General features: G+C 36.6%; 1 protein-coding gene across 1 annotated transcript in view; it reads left to right on the top strand.

Annotated features, from left to right (window-relative positions):
- Dop1a (DOP1 leucine zipper like protein A) overlaps positions 1-21,827 on the top strand; it is a 74,455-nt gene that overhangs the window by 30,473 nt on the left and 22,155 nt on the right. The window contains exons 11-23 of the mRNA XM_005347693.3: positions 172-291; positions 1,848-1,962; positions 2,315-2,344; positions 2,951-3,184; positions 8,513-9,131; positions 9,721-9,995; positions 11,222-11,374; positions 13,029-13,126; positions 14,219-14,478; positions 15,753-17,739; positions 18,866-18,977; positions 19,057-19,239; positions 20,529-20,654. Of these exons, the coding sequence (XP_005347750.1) occupies positions 172-291; positions 1,848-1,962; positions 2,315-2,344; positions 2,951-3,184; positions 8,513-9,131; positions 9,721-9,995; positions 11,222-11,374; positions 13,029-13,126; positions 14,219-14,478; positions 15,753-17,739; positions 18,866-18,977; positions 19,057-19,239; positions 20,529-20,654 (4,312 nt within the window). The remainder of the gene's footprint in view (positions 1-171; positions 292-1,847; positions 1,963-2,314; positions 2,345-2,950; positions 3,185-8,512; positions 9,132-9,720; positions 9,996-11,221; positions 11,375-13,028; positions 13,127-14,218; positions 14,479-15,752; positions 17,740-18,865; positions 18,978-19,056; positions 19,240-20,528; positions 20,655-21,827) is intronic.

Below are 21,827 nucleotides of genomic sequence, written 5' to 3'. Positions count from 1 at the left end.
GATTTCCAAAGTGGTTGCACAAGATTGCATTCCCACCAGCAATGGATGAGGGTACCCCTTCCTCCACAGCCTCCCCAGCAAAGGCTATCATTGGAGTTTTTGATTTTAGCCATTCTGACAGGTGTAAGATGATATCTCAAAGTTGTTTTGATTGTTTCTTTTATTTTTTAGTAAATTAAGGGAAAACAAGAAAACAGCCGAGCTGATTAAAACTGCGAATCTTCTTTTTAATTCCTTTGAACCTTATTATATGTGGGATTACATTGCACGCTGGTTTGAAGAATGTTGTCGGTAAGTTAACGGCTTCATTTGTTGTAGTCCAATAACATTCAAAGCTAATATTTAGCTTTTAAAATGTTCTTTTAATTATTTACCCATAATCTAAGTTTACTTTGTCAATTCAGGATATAAAAATCATTGCTAATATAGTCTTAGAACTGGAAAGGAGCTTAGAAATGATGATCCACTCCCCAGCATAGAGTGTTCCTGTGTCTGGCTTGCAGCAGCCCCCCTGTTTTTGACTGTGGAGAAGATAGCAGTCTGCATCAGCACATTTTCACAGAACTATTTCCGTTTATCAACAGGCCCACTGTGTATTTTCAGAGACTTAGAACCATCCCATTTGGTAACTGATAAGCAATAATAAACACACTGCCCATTAGGGTAGAAAGCCTGAAACAGTCTGAAATCGCTAGAGTACTAGTGAAGCAGAGTGAAATCTCTGTCCGGACTCCAAAGTTAGCTCTTTCACGCCCTAGTTAACTTCTAAAGCATGAGAAACATGTATTCCAAAGTAGGCATGTCCAATCTTGAGTCTAGAGAATTTAGAAATATATTTGTCTATGAATCTCTAAGAATTTGTGGATTTACTTGCTTGTCCAGTTGGTAGATATTGAGAACCCAACTGAAAAGCATCTGCTAGGCATATTAAATAATCGCTGACCTCAGGGACTTTATAGTGGTACAAGTAAGATATGCACATGTCTGCCCCGGGAATAGATTAAAAGTTGAAAATGCCTCGTAGGTTAAGGTGTCAGGATGGAGAGGAATTATTAGTATCTTTTGCCCACCTTGTGTTTTCAACACATATACCCACCCTTCTGTACTAATCTATATTCACAACACACAACCATGGTTCTTGAGCCAACCTGAATTATTTCTTAAACATTCACCACCTTTTGTGCTGCTGAGCCTTCACTGTGCTATTCTTTACATATCCTACCTCCTTTGTTCTTCTGGAATAATCCTGTAGAGGGGTCACTCACCTTACAGTAGCCTTGACTCTCTCAAACCCCACATCAGAATCTGCTATCCTCATACTTTCATTGATTTTATGTATTTCTCTACCTGTTTATGTTTCTTGCTAGTCAAATATGATATAATTATATCTTGAGAGTATAGGGCAGTGTTTGGTCAAATAGGATCAATATTGTTGTTTCTTGGGTTTCATCTTGGATCAAAAGAGACTTCCTGTAAAACAGATGTTTGATCTCAGATCTTGAAGGAGAGTTACATTCCAGATATGAAGAACATATGTTGGCATAACAGCAACACAGAAAAAACACTTGTAAACCAAGTATCTCAGTTTAGAAATCAAATAAAGAAACATTTATTTTTACTTGGAGATATATCCATGGTGACAGCAGTGCAAATCTCAACAAGTGTGTTATATCCAGAACATGTAGAATCCAGAGTAGCCATTTCAGGTGGTGTTCTGGGACAACAGGAATGAACATTTCAATGTGTCCCAATCCTGACTTGAGTCTTATTTGTTAAGACAGGGTTATAGTCACGTGTCTTCTATCATGTGATAGTGTGTTTGATAAAGTTGATTCTTTTCCTTTTAGGAGAACACTGCATGCCAGACTTCAGGTTGGGCCTGGAGACAGTAGTGACTCATCTGAGTTACAGCTGACCAATTTCTGCTTACTGGTGGACTTTTTGTTGGATATTGTCTCTTTGGTAAGACTATCTTGGTTAAGAGAAAAACACGGAATTTAAAGAGCATAGTTTATATATTTCATGTTTAATATAAATGTCATCTTCAGAAAAAAATCTTATCTTTAAAACTAAATGTTTTTTCTTTGGCATATGTTTTCCATAACATCTTCTAAACATTTTTTCTCCTTGGCATTTGTGTATAGAATACATGGAATCTACTTCCCAATTGCATGTTGTAAAGTCTTATGTTTATTGGGTGGAATTCTGATGCTGCGTTTATATTTGTTAACAATGTTTTCTATTATATGAAGACCGTTGGAATTGTTTTCCCTTGTGTTTTCTCTCCTCAACTTTTTGCTTTCTCATTTTGAAGCCTACTAGAAGTATGAGGGTGCTGTGTCAGGTATGGCATTCAGCCTGTTTTTATTTTAACTGATTTTATTCATTTCCTTTAGAATGTTATTAATATAGCTCATAAAATTGGGGTATCTAATTATATAATGCTTGAAGTATTTGGATTAAGAAATTGGGGGGTGGGGGGAGTTTGTGACCACGCTCTTGTCCTATGAACAATATCTGTACCTGTGGAGGCCAGAAGTTGAAAGTGGTTGTCTTCCTGAATTACTCTCCACCTTACTTTTTGAGACTGGGTCCCTGGAGCTTGCCAGTTAGACTAGACTGGCTGACTGCTGGCCCTCAGGAACCTGCCTGTCTCTCTGTCCTTAGCACTGGGATTGCAGATGTGCACCACCTGACCTGGCTTTAATGTGGGTGCTAGGGATCCGAACTCAGATCATCTTTATGCTTTCACAGCAAGCACTTTAGCCCCTAAGCCAACTCCAGGCATTAAGTGCACATTTTCTGAGTCATCAGTATGAAAATGCCTATGAGCTGTTAGGAGCATGATACCCATAAAACATAAGCAAATATAGAGCCTTACTTGTATGAATTAAAATAAAATAGCTTTTATATATTACATTAAATCTTTCTAATCTTCTTTTATTTTCAGGAAACTTACATTGAAATACAGACAGAACACTTGCCCCAGTTACTGCTCAGGATGATTTCTGCCTTGACAAGCCATCTCCAGACATTACGCTTGTCTGAGCTCACAGATTCTTTGAAACTCTGCTCAAAGATCCTTAGCAAAGTCCAGCCCCCACTGTTATCTGCTGGCACTGGGGGTGTGGAACAGTTTCCAAGTGGGCAGAGCAGCACAGTCAAAGAATGGGAAGACAAAAAGGTAATTTTAGCTGGGGTTCTTAGTATCAGATCAGTTATGTTTTTTAGTGCAGAACATTTTTTAAGATAAGTTGTTTAAATATCAGTGATCAAAGTGCTTTGGCAATAGAATCTTGTTAACTTGGTCATTATATAGTTGATTGTCTATGTCAGTACTTTACAGTAGAAGTAAAATACATATGACATCTAATTTTAGGAATTTAAAATTTTCTGTTTGTCACATTAAAAAGAAGCTGATGGCATTGTTTTACTTAGCCAAATGTAACAAATACATTATCATTTCAATATGTAATATATACAAAATTGATATCATAGTATCTTTATGCAATTACCAAACTTTTAGCAGGAATTCTTGGTTTTGTAAAATTTATATAAGACAATTTAGACATATTCAAGTTTTTATAAGCATGATTCTTTGATAATAGCTATGTTATCTTTTTATTTTAGCTTTAAAAATTGAATGCCTTAGTCATATGAGCTACAGTGTGAAATATCTAGTAAACATAAAAGCATTACCTATTGTCTGGGTAACAGGCCTATATATAAATTTTATTGATTCTTTCACTGCACCAAATTTTTGGCATGATTTTCCTGTAATCTATAATCTTTTTTTAAATTTTTAAGTACCCATATGTTCAATATTTTGAAATTGAGTAAAACTAAACTCTCTTTGTACATATTCACACATATATCTAAGCATGTAATATATAATTTTAATGTTTTACACCAATAGCATACTTTAATGCCAGTGAAATCCTAATTGAAAAATTAGTGATTTAATTCCTTTCAGACTTACACTGATCTATCTAGTACGGGCCAGTGAGATGACTGACGCAGTGAATAAAACCATTCGCTGTCAAATCTGATGACCTGAGTTCAGTCCCCGGAACACACGTGGTGAAAGGGAAGAACTGACTCCCTAAGGGTTGTGCTCTGACTTCTGACATACACACCCACACAAACACATATACATAATAAATAAATGAAACAATTCAATCTAGTAAAGTATGAGTAGAGGTTTTCAATTGAATTATATGTTAATTACATTAGGTGTAATCACATTGGCACTATGTTAATGTAAGTATTTGAAAATTTCTAGAGAATCAGATTTGTTGTCTGTAATCATATGCTTATATAATTGCCCTCTTTCCATGGATAACCTGTTTTACTTCTCCGCAAAATAAAATTTGTGGGTAGTATGTACAACCTTTCCCACCAGCCGCTAAACCTGAAACTTTTTTTCTCATTCTGTACTAATATATCCTTCATAATGAAATGAAATTTGATCATTTTAAATATATTTGGGGTTATTCTACATAAACTAGAACCAGCCTGCTTTCCAGGTTGGTCCTTTCCAAACTGCTCTTCATATATGTATAATATATTCTGTCTCTACCATGGTAGGAAAGTCCTTTCATGGGACTGTCATTACACGGTGCTCTAAGATTTTCTTAGAAATAAAACTAAAAAGTGTTTAACTGATAATATGCTAAATGAGACTTATGGGAGCTGGAGAAGACAGACCCTTACCATTTTTTCAGTAACATGTTCAATATGTGGAAATTCATATTTATCTGAAAGCATTTATTGATGATCATAGGTATGGTAAATGAGACTCTGTTCAGTTAAATCCAGGACAGTTAAATAATACAGTCTAAATTATGATGTAACATTGAATATAACTCCCATATCCACCCATATTTCTGTTCATCCTTCCTTCTTCTTTCATGCGCCTTAGCCATAATATGTTTTTCCAATCCTTTTTCCTGAAGCACAATTGTATAATCTTAGATATATGAAAGTTGATAATATTTTCAGGCTGAGACCATGTTTTTTTGAAATGTATGTGAAGGGCTGCTGCTTTTAATAATGGTGAGCCTAGTTTGACCACATGGCACTTAATATTTTTTGTAATATTTTGGTATTGGGCATCTACTCAAATGGCCTAAATACCCTTTCTATTTTTAGAAAGAAATTCATCATAAAAACTATATATCCACATAATATAGTCTAAACCAATAAATATTATTCATGTATGCAAGTTTAATTGGATTTATAGATTAAATTCTATTACCTTAGTATTGTCCTTTGTATTAATATAAAAATAAATAGGACTAAGCTAATGATAGTTTTATTACCCAAATAAGTCTTCTTTTGTAAAAAGTACATCATTTAAATGGTAAATAACCTTTCAAGGAGAAAAATAAGCAAATGAGTTCAATCTGCTAGCCACTATAGACTTTGATACCATAATATGAAGAGTTGTACTGTACATAGTAATACTGTGGTCACATTAAAAATAATAATAAATAACCGAGTTGAAAATCTCCCTCTCCAAAGATCTATGTTAACAACTTAGCTTTTCTACTGCAGCATTGGGCAAATTTATTTTAAACTCCCTGAAATTCAGTTTTCTTTCTGTTGTTGTTTGGTTGGTTTTGGTATTTTGAGACAGGGCTTCTCTGGGTAATAGCCTTGGCTGTCCTGGAACTCACTTTGTAGACCAGATTAGCCTTGAACTCATAGAGATTATCTTGTCTCTGCCTCTTGAGTGCTGGGATTAAAGGCGCGTGTCTCCATGCCCAGCTTGAACTTAAGTTTTCTGTCTTTGAAACAGAAAAATTACTTTGTTCATTAGTATCTTTTATGAACTAACTGTACAATCTATATAAAACAAGCAATTACACATTTAATTACAGTTAATATAGATGATTAGTGTAGGGCCAAATTAGAGGTATAGGTGTAGGATGGGGGCAGGAAAGAGGGTGACTTGGCATACCTAGGAGTCAGGGACTGCTTCTTGAAGTGGAGCCCTAGAGAAATTTTTGGGGTGGAGAAGTATGAAAAGAGAAAGCACATGACAGGAAAAAACAGTGGCAAAGACCCTAAGGCAGAAAGGAACTCTATGCACTTGATGATGCAGTTCTAAGAAAGGCAGGACAGGTTAACAGAGCCTTGTTCGCTATACTGAGGCTTTTATTCTTTGTCTTAGGAGCAATGGGAAGACAAAGAAGGGGAAAAAGGCAAGTGCCAAAATAAGATACATGTTTTAGAAACTTACTATGGCTGCAGTGTGGAGTATGGATCTGAGAAACAAAAATGGATGTGGGGAGACCTGCAGTAGTGCAGGTGAGAGGTGGTGTTAAGTTGGGCTAACAAGATACTGGAAAAAGAAGAAATACATTTAGGAGCAAAATTTTAAAAACACTAGTGATAAAATAATTAAGGATAATGAGTGATCACTAAAATGTGTGCTTGCTGGGCATTAGGTACTCTGCCAGTTTCCCTCTATATTAAATCCTTAAACTAACTGTAAAATGTAGAAACTTGTTGTTATAGTAGTCCTTTTTATGAGTGTTCCCATTTCCATAATTTCAGTTGCCAGTGAGTAGTCAATGGCCAACCTAATGTTTTATGTGGAAAATACTAGTAATAATTTACAAGTTCTAAATTCTTTGCCGCTGTTGTTTGTACATTGATGGAATCATCCGCTGTCCTCTTCAACATGCAAAGCATCCTTTTTCTGGCATAGGCAATCTGGTATCTATCCACCCTCCTTTCTTAGTTATCAGATGGATTCTGTGTGCTCGTTCAAGTAGCTCTTATTGAGTAGCAGTGTTAATACTGCAACCAAGTACCTGCATCATTCATCTCACTTCTCATCATACTGTCACATCATCTTAAGAAAGATGCCTATGATATAAGATATTTTGGGAGAGTCCACATTCATGTTAGTCTTATTTTATTAGAATTGTTTTATATGATTAATGTTGTTAACATTTCTTCCTGTGTTGCCTTATCATGAGTCTGTGTATATCACTGGTTCTCAACCTTCCTAATGCTGTGATCCTTTAAAATAGTTCCTTATATAGTAGTGATTCCCAGCCATAAAATTATTTTATTGCTACTTCATAAGAGTCATTTTTCCACTGTTATAGATCATAATAGACATCTGATATGCAGGATATCTGATATGCAAACCCTGTGATTGAGAACCACTAGTTTGTATGAACAGAAAAAAAGCCAGTTATGAAGTTTGCAGTACTAACCACAGTTTCAGGCATCTACTACGGGTCTTACAATATATACATACATATACACATATACACACACTGTATATGTATACATGTATATATGTGTATATATATGTATATGTATATATATATATATATATATAGTGTGTGTGTGTGTGTGTATGTATCCCTTGCAGATAAGAGGACACTGGTGTGCACAAATTAGGAACCTGAGGTTTGAAGACTATCAAGTTCATGGCACATACCTAGCTGACTTAGAACTCACACCCTTAGCCACCATACTGGCGTGGGTATAAGGCAAGTTGAAAAAGAAAGGTGTGGAGAAAATACTGTGACTTGTAGGCTTCCATCTTCTTTGCTTTAATGAATGATGGTGTGTTATTCACTAAAGCAGGAAACACTGGGTTAAGCCCAGCTTTAAGAAGAAGTACTTAATTCATGCATTAAAAAGAAAATATTCTCATGATCTTACTCTTGCAGACATGGAACACATTCAAGGGAATGCACAGCTTTATTTACACAAAACCAGACAATACTTGACTCTGCCCCTAGTCTAGAAATGGTCATTTGTCTGTATTGCCATTGTCTCTTTTTAGATTCTAAACTGTTCCCTTTGGCCCTGTGCTTAATCCATGATCTGAATATATGAGCTGAGCACTCTTCACTGAAGGGATTTAGGTGTAAGGGCATGCAATGACACTTGACATACTTCAACAGAGATTTTCATTCATGTGGTCCCAAACACATCCTCCATTAGATTTTATTTATAATACTTAAAATGCAAGATTTTTAATCTTGTATTTCTCATTCTTTACATTGTTTAGACATTAAGAAAGATTGTTTATGAAGAAGATAGAATAGTCATTTGAAACAAGGGTACAGATCCTAAAGATTTGTACATATATGTATGTTTACCTCAGGACCCTAACAAGTGTGGTGCCACATGCCTCTACTCCTGACACTTAAGAGGAGAGTTTGAGGAAGAATTGAGCCTGGGTACATGACAAGACCTTGTCTGAAAAATCAAGTCATTAAAAAAAAAAAGCCAGCCTTATTATATGACACAATGAATGATAAGTACTTGGTGAATGAGTTTATCTTCTTGTATTTTTTGGAACCCTATTACTGTTTGCTATTGATTATCAGAAACTTTAGTCAATGTAGGAACTGCTTTGATTCTAGTGTAAACTTAAGCTGTATGTAAGTAATCTATAGCTTTCTATGAAAAGATCACCCTTTCTAGTCCTTAGTATCTATGTTCCTGCTCAACCTTTCGCTTTGTTTAAAATCATCAGGTATCATCAGTTTCTGTAGAAAATCCTGCTGAAGTATTTGAAGAGGGAGAAAACCCACCAAGTAGTCGATCATCAGAAAGTGGCTTCACTGAGTTTATACAGTATCAAGCAGACCGAACTGATGATCTTGACAGAGAGCTGAATGGACAGGGTACAGCTACCATCCCAATTGGAAGCACATCTTCAGAGACAGAAACAGCATCCACAGTGGGATCTGAAGAAACTGTTATTCAGCCACCTTCCACCTTCACTCAGGGTACAGCAGCCCGAAGTGGGAAGGCAGCACAAAAGACTGCGATGCAGTGCTGCTTGGAGTATGTCCAGCAGTTTCTTACCAGACTCATTAACCTCTACATCGTTCACAGTGACTCCCTTTCTCAGCCTTTGGCTGCCGACCATCAGGGAGATGTCCGTCGATTTCAAAGAGACACTTCAAAATGGGACAGGGATTCCCAAGGGGATGCAAATGAAAGAAGTATATATACACCAAAAACTTCAAAAGAATACCTTTCTGCCTTCCTTGCTGCCTGTCAGCTCTTCTTAGAGTGCTCAAGTTTCCCAGTCTATATTGCAGAGGGAAACCATACCTCAGAGTTACATTCTGAGAAACTTGACACTGGTAAGATTGTTTTTACTATTTATATTTTAGTATTTTATGCAATGTCCATGTGTGTGCATGTGTGAATGTGTTAGAGAACAACCCCATGGGAGTTGGTTTTCCTTCCACCATGTAGGTTCCAGGGATTGCACTCAGGTTATCCGGCTTGGTGGCAAGTGCCTTTTCTCACTGTGCCATCTCTTCAGACTAAATGAAATCCAGTCATTATGGGGAAGTTACTGTTAGGTTTACATGGCTTTCACATTTTGCTTAAAAGCTAGAAACTGAAAGTAAAAGTCTGGGAGAAACAATGTAACAATTTCACTTCTCTCTTTTGACATCACATGTGTTCCTGCAGGACAGTGGGCATTAGATAATATTTGTTGATAAGGTGCTTATAAAGATAGGAAGTCAGATTATATTACTTGGCATATGAAAGTATATATTTTTAAAAGTTTGTGAAATTCTTATTGTTGCCTTATTTTTCAAAGTTATAAAGACTATTTGAGAAACCATGATTTTAAAAGATCAAGACCTGAAGTAGTGTTGTTTGTCATTTTGAAATTAACTTAAATCTACATGAACTGATTCATGCTGTCTCTTGTTTCAGGCTGTGAACATGCACATCCTCCACAGTGGCTCCAGACTCTCATGAGTGCCTGCAGCCAAGCAAGTGATTTCAGTGTTCAGAGTGTCGCCGTGTCTCTGGTCATGGACCTAGTGGGATTGACTCAGTCTGTTGCCATGGTCACTGGGGAAAGTATCAACAGCATGGAGCCTGCTCAACCCTTAAGTCCAAACCAAGGAAGAGTAGCCGTAGTTATTAGACCTCCCCTAACACAGGGCAATCTGAGGTATATAGCTGAGAAGACTGAATTTTTCAAGGTAAATTCCAAGAAATCCAGGTTGTACATGGCTAAGAAAGTTTGCATATATGATGCTTGATTTGTGGCACTGAAGTAAGGAAGGAAAGAGTTTGAACTAAACAAGAAGAAAGCCCATTTATATGGTAGATATTTCTGTAGTAAGTGGATATTTTGCTGCTTTTAATAGAGTAAACCCTTACTTTTGTAAAACTCTATGGCAGGTTGTTCTGATTTTGTGTTGTTTGATTACCTTTGGTGCACGGTGTCCCTCAGGACCAATAGTGCACACTCTGATTTTACCATAATGGTACAGATGTCTTCCCAGAGAACATCAAGTATCTTTAAGCTCACTGCCTCCTACAGGTGGATTCTTTATACATTCAGGAGTTTTTAGAGTCAATTTCAAGTCATTACCCCCTACCTGATACTTCCTCCTGCTAGAGTAGAGTTGATTCTATAGTATTATGGTAAGCCCTAAAGACTCTTGTCTTCTTATGAGTGGCATAGATCAAAGACTCTGATAGCACATGGAGCTCTAATCTGACTTCAGAAAACTCCATGGACTTGGGATGTAGCTGAGTGATAGCATGCTTGCCTAACATACATGAGGCCATTTTGCAATCCTCAGCACTAGAGAAGAGGTAGAAAACTCTCACAGGTTCTTAGGTATTTGAATATTTTAGTCTGTAACATGTGAGAATGTATCAGACTTTATTCTGGTGTTACTTCATTAAACCCCAGTAAAGTAATCGAGAGTTCTTATCTAGGCCATGGAGAAACTGTCTGTTACATTGCTGATTTTAGAAGAATTTGAAAGGAGTATCAGCCAGAGAGTTGGCTCAGTGGCTAAGAGCACTTAAGGCTGTTGTAGTGAACCCAGGTTCAATTCCCAGCACTGAGTGGAGTTCACAACTCTCTGTAACTCCAGTGCCAAGAAATGCAGCACCACTTGTCACCTTCATGGGCACCAAGCAGATATATGGTGCACTTACATATTTGTCACCTTTATGGGCACCAAGCAGATATATGGTGCACTTACATACTTGTCACCTTTATGGGCACCAAGCAGACATATGGTGCACTTACATACTTGCAAGCAGAACACCTTTGTGAAATAATTCTAAACAAAAAGTTTTTTTAATGTATTATAAAGGATTCTAATGTTCAGTTAGCCAGAAAGTGAGCAGCTGAGTTTGACTTTTATAAAGATTATATAATCAGTCACTTTCACATCTTTTTCTGTAGCATGTAGCCTTGACATTATGGGACCAGATGGGAGACGGGACACCTCAGCACCATCAGAAGAGTGTGGAATTATTTTACCAATTACATAATTTGGTTCCTTCTTCTAGCATCTGTGAGGACGTTATAAGTCAGCAGTTAACCCATAAAGATAAGGTAAGTCCTTATCCTGCACACACAAGAGCATGCACATGCATGCACACACACACACACACACATACACACACTCAAGCACACATATCCAAAAAATAAATTAAGGGACCTCTCTAGGAAAATTATTATATCTCATATCAGAATAAATAATAATAAAGAACATAATGTTAAATGTGAGTAATAGTGTTCATTTAAAAAATTCTTAAATTCTAATTTGTGTCCTACCATATTCTTTCAAAATTGTTCAGAAATCAAATTTTAGAACAAATCTTGTGTTTCATTTTCTGTTTTACATTATGTATAAATATATAACAAATAAAAACCTGTTATTTTTAACATACAACATTTCCTTCTTAAGAATAATTCTTACAAGTTCTGAGTAAAGATACACATCCCAGAAAAAATTCAAACAATATTGAATTTTAAATATTTCCCTTGGTTAATGTATAAATACAAGCATCATAGAAAAAAATTATTTCTTAAGCTTATAGATAAAGCAAGCACTCTTCTAACTTACCCCATGTAGGCTTGTTTTTTTTTTTTTTTTTTAACAATTAAAGTCTTATTGGTTGGGACTTTGCTTGAAGCGTTTTATAAATATTTGAGGATGGGTGTAAAAAACTGACACCATATTTTCACTAAATTTAAAATACATGTTTTTTTAGAAATTCCTTTGAGTATGATTATTTTCCTGAGAGAAAATAATTTTTAAACTCAGTTGTTTTATTTAAGAAGAAAGAAATGTTTTGTATATGCATGATATAATGGCATGCATGTTTTTAGCTGTCATTGTTTTCTGTTATACTATCAGTAGTCACATCGATAAAAGTCTAAAGTAATTCTTTGAGTTAAGGTGATGTTCTAGTTTGGTTTCTGTTGCTGTAATAAAACATAATGATGAAGACCAGCATAGAGGAAAAGGTTTATTTGTCTGATCCTTCTAGATCATACTATCACTGAGGGAAGTCAGAGCAGGAATGATGACAAAAAACTATGGAAGAACGTTGCTTTATAGCTTGCTCTCTGGCTGCTCACAGGCATATACTTAGCTAGCTAGCTTGCTTGTGTGAGTGCTTATGTCTTCCTCCTTTCTTCTCTTTCCTTCTTTTTTTTGAGACAGGGTCTCTCTCTGTAGCCCTGGCTGTCCTGGAACTCACAGAAATTCACCAGATTCTGCCTCTAGAGTGCTAGAATTACAGGTGTGTGACACTACACCCACCTTTACCTCGTTTTCTTGTATATCCCACAACAACCTGCCTAGGGATGCTTCCGCAATGGGGCCAGGCCCTCCAAGATCAATTAGCCAATGAGACAGTGCCTCTTAGGTGTGTCCACAAGCCAGTCTGATCTAGGCAGTTCCTTATTTGAGGTTCCCTCTTCCCTGATAACTCAGGGTTGTATCAACTTCCAGTAAAAACTAACCAGCATAAGTGACCCTTTAGGCTAAATATTTTTGTCTATATACAAATATTTTGTTTGATTCTACTTCCAAGTTATATAACATACTAAAAATTCATTGCAGTGTGTACTTGAGCAGTGTGGCCATTAAACTTGGTACTTGTAAACAGTTATACTGATTTTATTATTAAATAATTTCATTAAATCACTTAATATCTTCAGTTGAGAAGAAAATAATTTAATCTTCCATTTTTCTCAGAAAATAAGGATGGAAGCACATGCAAAGTTTGCAGTTCTTTGGCATCTAACAAGGGATCTCCATATAAATAAGTCATCTTTTGCACGTTCCTTTGACAGGTTGGTTACATTTTATATTCCCATCTTACTGTTGGTTGTCTTATTTGTTGTCTTTTTGGAAGTCTCTGTCAGGATAGAACAGGAGATGAGAATTTATTAGTTTTTTAGAAAATCAAAGTTGCAGTAAAATACTTGGTAGTGTTACCTAGCCAGTAGATTTTCATTTCTATTGTGTAGAAAACCAAGTGTCTTCCTTTCAGACATTGGGCCACTGATCATCAAATCCCTTTTATGTGCCATGTGTCATTGTATGATGGTAGTAATACAGAGAACACCCAGCCTTCTTGAATCTATATTCACACTGTTGAAATACTAGTCAGCCATTCTCAATCCTCTGCCTTAACTGAAAGTACTACCAACACCCCGCCTCCCATGGATTCAAAATATTTGTCTCCAGAGATGCTTGTTCACATATAGACCCAAAAGTAAATGGAGTAATTCATGCTTCAGATATTAGATTTGCATTGATTCTGGGCTCATAAGGTATCAGAAGATAGTAATCTTACCTTCAGGTCTCATAAAAGTGGCCATAATCCTAACTGCGATTACAACCCAATTTTGGATTAACCAGTACTTTTCAGCCATCTTCAAAGGAGTTTATGTTGAACCATCTGGTCAACCCATATAATGAATGAGACCTTGAGCCAAGTGCCTTACAAACAAGTTTCTAGTTTGCCAACCACCTGTTCTAATCTGACAGAGAAAGCAGTTGAAATCCACTGAATTTAACTTGCTAACCCAAGATTCCACAGAGGATTTGGGTATTGGGTTTTCTGGTTTCAGACTAGCTCAGACCTTTTATGGGATGGCATTACTTGAATTTCGTGCATTCTTTTAACTCCTGGAGAGAATTGAGAGCAGAGTAGCCCTCGCCATTGTGAAAACTTTAGTGCGTAATACCAGTGAAATATGTTACTAAGCAAGACTAAGTAAAATGTGTCTTGTAAAAGTAATATACACTTGTAATATTTTTGAATGTGAAAAGAAGAAAATGTTTTCTTAACTAGAAAAATTGCTAAAAATATTAACTACAGAAAAAGTCATACTATAATTAAAAGTGTTTTATTCTTTGTTTTTATTGTCTGTGTTTAGGTCACTATTCATCATGTTAGATAGCCTTAATAGTCTTGATGGTTCTACTAGCTCTGTGGGGCAAGCCTGGCTGAACCAGGTGCTACAAAGGCATGACATTGCCAGAGTACTGGAACCATTATTACTGCTTCTACTTCATCCAAAAACTCAGAGGGTTTCAGTGCAGCGTGTACAAGCAGAACGTTACTGGAATAAGACTTCCTGTTATCCAGGAGAGGAAAATGACAAACATTTCATGCGAAATTTTACCTGCAACAATGGTAAAGGTCATAAAGTTTACTTCTAATTAGACTTAAGTTATTCAAAGAAGTGAGGTGTGACCAAACAGTGATTATCAAGAGAATTGTGTGTGGGATATTTTTCATGTCTTATTTCCTTCCTTCCTTGTCTGTTAGAGTCTCATCTAGATGGGTCAAAAGTTACTCTTCATCAGTAACTGTCTTTGGGCTTTTAGATCTTGTTAATAAGTTGAGTTTCTCAGAGGAGGAATCAGCCACAGTTGTAGTCAGAGACGGTCAATTTTTTATGACGTATTTTTGAATTTATGTAGCAATTCAGATCCTGTAAAGGCTCATGGGGAGGCCTATAATGCACACTTTATATATGATAAGTCATGAGTCATTTTTCCTTATCTTTTATAGACAAATCACCTTGTGGGTCAGCTTATTTTACCAGCCATTCAGTTGATGTTCAGAAAACTGTGGCTTTCAGTTCCACAGCTGGTAAATGGTGACGCTGCAAACTATCATGCTTCTATTCCATTTTTAGTGTGTTTCTGCTGAGTCTGGGGTCCTCTGTTTAGCTTTTATGTGCTTCCTGTGGATGTTCTAAGAACTTGCACTACCCTGCTTATATTACCAAAACATTCAAGTGGTAGCACTCTGCCAGCCAGTCTCTAACTATTGCCAAATTCTCATTTCTCCTCTTATTCCAGTCTCAGACTTCAACTGAGGTACCAGTACTTTGGTGGCATTTAACTTTACTATACATACAGCACCAAAACTTCTTCTGAAACATAACATAGTTCTGCCCTACATGGTGTGAAATGGAAGAAAAATATGTTTTTATGGTCCCTTACTCATTTAAAACTCCTTGGTTTCCCATCTGACGCAGTCTAGATAGTTCATAAATATTTGTTGAATTTGTACTAAAACTAAGGAAATTATTGATACTTTAAACTATATATTATTTAAATTTTAACCAGCATAAGTAAAGGGGAGTATCATATAAGGAGGAAAGAATAATTTTAACCTGTAATTTTAAAGAATGTCTTATTTTAGAGAAAAAAAAGGTAAAATTTATGTTCTGTCTATTAAACTTACTTTTGTCATTAAGCTATAAATTCTAATAATCATCCACATGATTATCTTATTTCAAAGTTCTAAGATAATGGTAAACTAAAATTTTAATCAGAAGATACAAGTTAGTGATGAAAATAAGTATTATAGTTTTTGAAGTTGGTCTGCTTTTTATATTTTAGTTATCTTAATCCTTTTTGTGTTTTTTCTCCTTTTCTATTTGTGTCATATGCCAGTAAGCCAAGTGCACCTCATAGCATCGAAAGGAAATGGTGAAAAGCATCTTACTATGGACGAAATAGAGAATTTCAGCCTCACTGTTAATCCATTGAGTGATAGACTTTCCCTCCTAAGCACCAGCAGTGAGACAATTCCAATGGTTGTATCTGACTTTGACCTCCCAGATCAGCAGATGGAAATACTTCAGAGCTCTGACTCCGGGTGTTCTCAGTCTTCTGCCGGAGACAACTTTAGTTATGAAGTTGATCCTGAAAATGTAAATGCTCATGAGGATTCTCTCATGGCAAAGGCAAGCTCCCCAGATGATGATGTTCAGCAAGTCGTCTTTGACCTGATATGTAAAGTTGTAAGTGGCCTGGAAGCAGAATCCGCATCAGTTACATCTGAGTTAGAAATAGAATCCCTGCCACTAAAGAGCAGTGATTTAGATGCAGGTATAAAGGCCATGAAAAGTGACGATCAGGCCCCTCAACACAGTCAGCATGCTTTGCTGAGTGACGACAGCCCTCAGTTTCTGTCTGTGTCTGCAGAGGAAGGCTGTGAGTGCTTGACCAATGGGATCTCCAGAAACAGCTCTTCTCCTTGCATTTCAGGAACAGCACAGACTCTCAATGACTCTTCTGTTTCCACAGAAACCAAATCTAGACAAAGGAGTCACAGTAGTATTCAGTTCAGCTTCAAAGAAAAGTTAGCAGAAAAGATCTCAGAGAAAGAAACAATTGTTAAGGAATCAGGTAAACAACCAGGTGCAAAACCCAAAGTAAAGCTTGCCAGAAAAAAGGATGAGGACAAAAAAAAAGCTGCAAATGAGAAACTGAAACAAACAAATGTGTTCTTCAGTGACGGCCTGGACTTAGAGAACTGGTATAGCTGTGGTGAGGGCGAAATTTCTGAAATTGAGAGTGACATGGGCTCTCCAGGATCACGGAAATCTCCTAATTTCAACATCCATCCTCTCTACCAACATGTGCTCCTGTATCTGCAGTTGTATGATTCATCAAGGACTCTGTATGCCTTTTCTGCCATCAAATCCATCTTGAAAACTAACCCCATTGCTTTTGTAAATGCCATTTCAACCACAAGTGTAAATAATGCATATACTCCTCAGCTGTCACTGCTTCAGAATCTATTGGCCAGACACCGAATCTCTGTTATGGGCAAAGACTTCTATAGTCACATTCCAGTGGACTCAAATCATAACTTCCGGAGTTCCATGTACATCGAAATTCTTATTTCTCTCTGCTTATATTACATGCGTAGCCATTACCCAACTCATGTCAAGGTCACTACCCAAGACTTGATAGGCAATCGAAACATGCAAATGATGAGCATAGAAATCTTGACTCTCCTCTTTACAGAGCTAGCAAAAGTAATAGAAAGCTCTGCAAAGGGTTTCCCTAGTTTTATCTCTGATATGCTATCTAAGTGCAAAGTTCAGAAAGTGATTCTTCATTGTTTGCTATCCTCTATCTTCAGTGTACAAAAATGGCACAGTGAAAAAATCGCAGGTAAGAACATGGTTGCTGTGGAAGAAGGCTTCTCAGAAGACAGCCTCATCAATTTCTCAGAGGATGAATTTGACAATGGCAGCACACTCCAGTCACAGCTTCTTAGGGTGCTTCAGAGGCTGATTGTTCTAGAACACCGGGTGATGACGATTCCTGAAGAGAATGAAGCAGGTTTTGATTTCGTTGTGTCTGATCTGGAACACATCAGTCCCCATCAGCCCATGACTTCTCTTCAGTATTTGCACGCTCAGCCCATCACTTGTCAAGGCATGTTCCTCTGTGCAGTGATCAGAGCTTTGCATCAGCACTGTGCATGTAAGATGCATCCACAGTGGATTGGCTTAATCACATCTACTCTGCCTTACATGGGAAAAGTTCTACAGAGAGTTGTGGTTTCTGTGACACTACAGCTGTGCAGGAATTTGGACAATCTAATTCAGCAGTACAAATATGAAACAGGATTATCTGATAGTAGGTAATGACTGATTTTAGCTTTGTTGTCATTTTGGACATTAATTCAGCAGTAAAAATACAAAACATGGTTATTTGATGGTAGTAAAGATTGATTTTTAACTTTGTTGTTAGTAACATTTTTCATAGATATGTCTCCTTAAATGTCACGATTTGAGTGAAACATAGAATGCGGTTCTGGCAGAGTTGCTATTTAGCTGCATACAGCCCTCAATTTGATCCCTAGCACTGTCACAAAGAAACAAAAAGCATACTAGGAGTAAATGAAATAGTGGCTGTCAGTATGTTATAAATAATAAGCCACTTTTAAAAATAAGAAAGTTCAGCTCTAGTATTTTATTATCACTAAGATATATAGAATAGAGATGAAAGAAAACAGTTTTTTTTCTTTCAAGCAAGAATTAAAGTTAGATGATGTTCTTTTGACTTAACTGAGCAAAAAAAAAAAGTTTTTCCAGTCCTTGTCCAGTATATTATCTAAATACAAATAAATTTGCAGCCGAAGTGAATATAAATTTTAAAGTATTTTCCCCATCTAATTTTGTTATTGGTTTCCCCAGTTTGGTGGTAAACTCTGTGTCTCAGCCATATTCAGAACTGATCTGTGAAGAATTAGGCAGATGTTTAGTAGACTGGTGTCTGATTCTCCTCTAAGAAAACCTCCACTGATGTGTTTGGCATTCCCCAGTAGGGGGTTCACAGAGGCTTTATTTCTTTACTTTGTATATTGTTCTTTTTTTAAAAAAAAACATATTTTTTTTAATTTATTATGTATACAATAGTTTCTCTACGTGTATGCCTGCAGGCCAGAAGAGGGCACCTCATTACAGATGGTTGTGAGCTGCCATGTGGTTGCTGGGAATTGAACTCAGGACCTTTGGAAGAGCAGGCAATGCTCTTAACCGCTGAGCCATCTCTCCAGCCCTGTATATTGTTTTTTAGCCAAGCAGAACTCTGGTGCTGTTAGATCAGCTCACTTACAGATTAGGAAATAGTGAGTCCCTGACGTTTTCTTTTTTTATTATTCATGTTTATTGAGTGCCTACTGTGTGTCTGGCATGTGCTGGGCACTTACTAGTGGTAAACTGAAGTATGCTTTCACAGACCTTCTGTTTCATACATTTTTTCAGGCCTTTGTGGATAGCATCAGTTATTCCACCAGATATGATTCTTACTCTTTTGGAAGGGATCACAGCCGTTATCCATTACTGCTTGTTGGATCCAACTACCCAGTATCATCAAGTAAGATTTCAGAGACATTTGTGGTCTTCTTAAAGATGTGCCTCACTCAGTAAGTAACTGTTTTTCCTCTGATTGATAGCTCTTGGTCAATGTGGACCAGAAACACTTGTTTGAAGCTCGCAGTGGAATCCTCTCAATCCTTCACATGATCATGTCCTCTGTGACTCTGCTCTGGAGCATACTGCACCAGGCAGATGCTGCAGAAAAGATGACGGTCACTGCATCTGCATCTGTTACCACAATCAATCTGGGAGCCACAAAGGTTAGAAGACTTAGACTTCATCTGTAGAGCACAAGTATCTGTTTAAGGACTTTCTTCACAATGAGTTGCTAACTTAGGTCGTGCATGTGATATTCCATGAACATTGAGTAGTAAACAGTTGTGTTAACTATTTTAAGGGATGTAAAGTTTGTTAAGGAAATATATAAAGCTGTGAAACTGTCACAGTCCAGGTTTCAGTTATGTCTTTTGTTACAGAAAATTTCTTTGGTATGCATGCTCTTGCTCATTTTTCCCATCCCCAACCCTAATCAACAGCCAGTCCATTCTCTTTCCATATATATTTGATTTTTCTGGATCTTTCATAGGAGTGAGTTTATATACTATTTGTTCTTCTATGTCTAGTATCTTTCATTAGATATGTTTTTGAAGTTCATTCTTATGTTTCCCTCTTAATAAATCTTTTCTTTTTTTTTTTTGGTTTTTCTAGACAGGGTTTCTCTGTAGCTTTGGTGCCTGTCCCAGAACTAGCTCTTGTAGACCAGGCTGGCCTCAAACTCCCAGAGATCCGCCTGCCTCTGCCTCCCGAGTGCTGGGATTAAAGGCGTGCGCCACCACCGCCCGGCTCCCTTTTAATACATCTTAAACTGGCATTTTACTACACACTGCCCCACCAAACACACACTCCAGAAAATAGTTCAGCAGTATGTGCAGAGAATCCAAAATTTTATAATCAAGCCTGGTATGGTAGCATATGCTAATAATCGTAGGCTCACAATAAGAGAATCTATGTTTGAGGCCAGCCTAAGCTTCCTAGCAAGTTCCAGGATAGCCTATGTGACATAGTAAAGCACTATCTCAGAAATTTCATAGTCTTTGACCTAATAAACTAATTTAGAAGTAAATTCTAAGGTAAAGTTACGCACAGCGTGTATTGCAGCTTCAATGGCAATGAAACTGCTAAGTGATAATTAAAGTAATGGATAAATTTTTTAAACAAATAAAACTGAACTTCATACTGTGTTTTCCTAGTATCTGATCAGAGTGGTAAGTTGTTATTTTTTTGGACAAATAGGTTTTTTTCCTTTTAAATTTTGTTTTCTTTTAAAATTAAAATATTCATGAGGCAAGGACTTACTACATAATAGCCCAGACTTGCTTTGAACTCCTCATCCTCCTATCTCAGCCTGCACAATGCTGAGTATATACTGCCATGCCCAGTGACTGCTGCTAACACGAAGGTTTCTCTACTATTGTTGAAGTAAATGCTTTATCTAGTTATTAATGTTCTTGTGTTTTATTTTACTTGTAAAATGCTTAAATTATTTTAGAATTTAAGACAACAAATTCTGGAATTATTGGGACCCATTTCAATGAATCATGGTGTTCATTTCATGGCTGCTATCGCGTTTGTATGGAATGAAAGAAGACAGAACAAAACCCCTTCCCGAACCAAGGTATTATATTCATAAGTAAACATGTGGTACTTGGTAAAGCCATGCTTTTGTATTTCATTTTGTATGTGCTGATTTTTAAATTTTCCATTGGTTAAACTGGAAAAGTAAAAGCTTGTCTATAGCTCTTGATAATGACTTATGTCTAAAGTTTTTGTTAAAACTTGGTATCAGGCAGGTGGTAGCGCACGGCTTTAATAATCCCAGCTTTCAGGAGGCAGAGGCAGGCGGATCTCTGTGAGTTCAAGGCCAGCCTGGTCTACAAGAGCTAGTTCCAGAACAGTCTCCAAAGCTACAGAGAAACCCTAACTGCAAAAAACAAAAAATAAATAAATAACTTAAAAAAAAAACTTGGAATCAAGTGTGAAAGATTATATTTTAGGACTCGAAAACTAGCTCATTGCTGGAGCACTGGCCTTGCATGCACAAGGCCATACATTCTACCTCAGCAAGAAAAAACATGGTATTAGAGAGAAAAATAAGCTATGGTATCAAATTTGTCACTATATTTCAAATAGGAATTATAATGTTGTATGTTTTTTAATCTAGTGACTTGGGTAGAAAGCAAATATTAGAGAAAGATTTTTATCTTTGCTGTTGTTTTTCATTATCTGATGATGTCTTTTAAATTGTTACTGTCTCTAAGTATAATTCCTATGTTGGTTTTGATTGGATAGCATGAGTGAAAATTTTATTTACTTTGTAAGTTTTAAATCAGGGAAGGGTGTTTTATATTAGAAATAAATCATAGTATATTAGAGTAATAAAGCTATTAAATCATTTACTCTCATGCAAAATGCATGATTGGTGTACTTACAAGTCTCTGACTTGTCATTTCTTTCAGATTCCACATTACATATGTATGGACATTCCTGAAGTATGAAAAATATACATTTCTGCCATTTTAAATTATTTTGCATATGAGGATTTAGTAGTAGATGCTATAAGGAGGGAAAAGACAAGTTAAATTTTTTAAGTGATTGTATCTTAATTCTGTAACAAAAAGAAATAAATACCTGAAGTGAATTGTAACCTTAAAGATAAGAAATATACAGAAGGAGCTGGCGGTGGTGGCGCACAACTTTAATCCCAGCACTTGGGAGGCAGAGGCAGGTGGATCTCTGTGAGTTCAAGACCAGCCTGGTCTACAAGAGCTAGTTCCAGGACAGGCTCCAA

Source organism: Microtus ochrogaster, chromosome 5 (genome assembly GCF_000317375.1).
Source record: "Microtus ochrogaster isolate Prairie Vole_2 chromosome 5, MicOch1.0, whole genome shotgun sequence".
NCBI classification, from domain to species: Eukaryota; Metazoa; Chordata; class Mammalia; order Rodentia; family Cricetidae; genus Microtus; species Microtus ochrogaster.
Note: the sequence above shows the minus strand (reverse complement) of the source record. Positions and strands in the feature narration are given on the sequence as shown.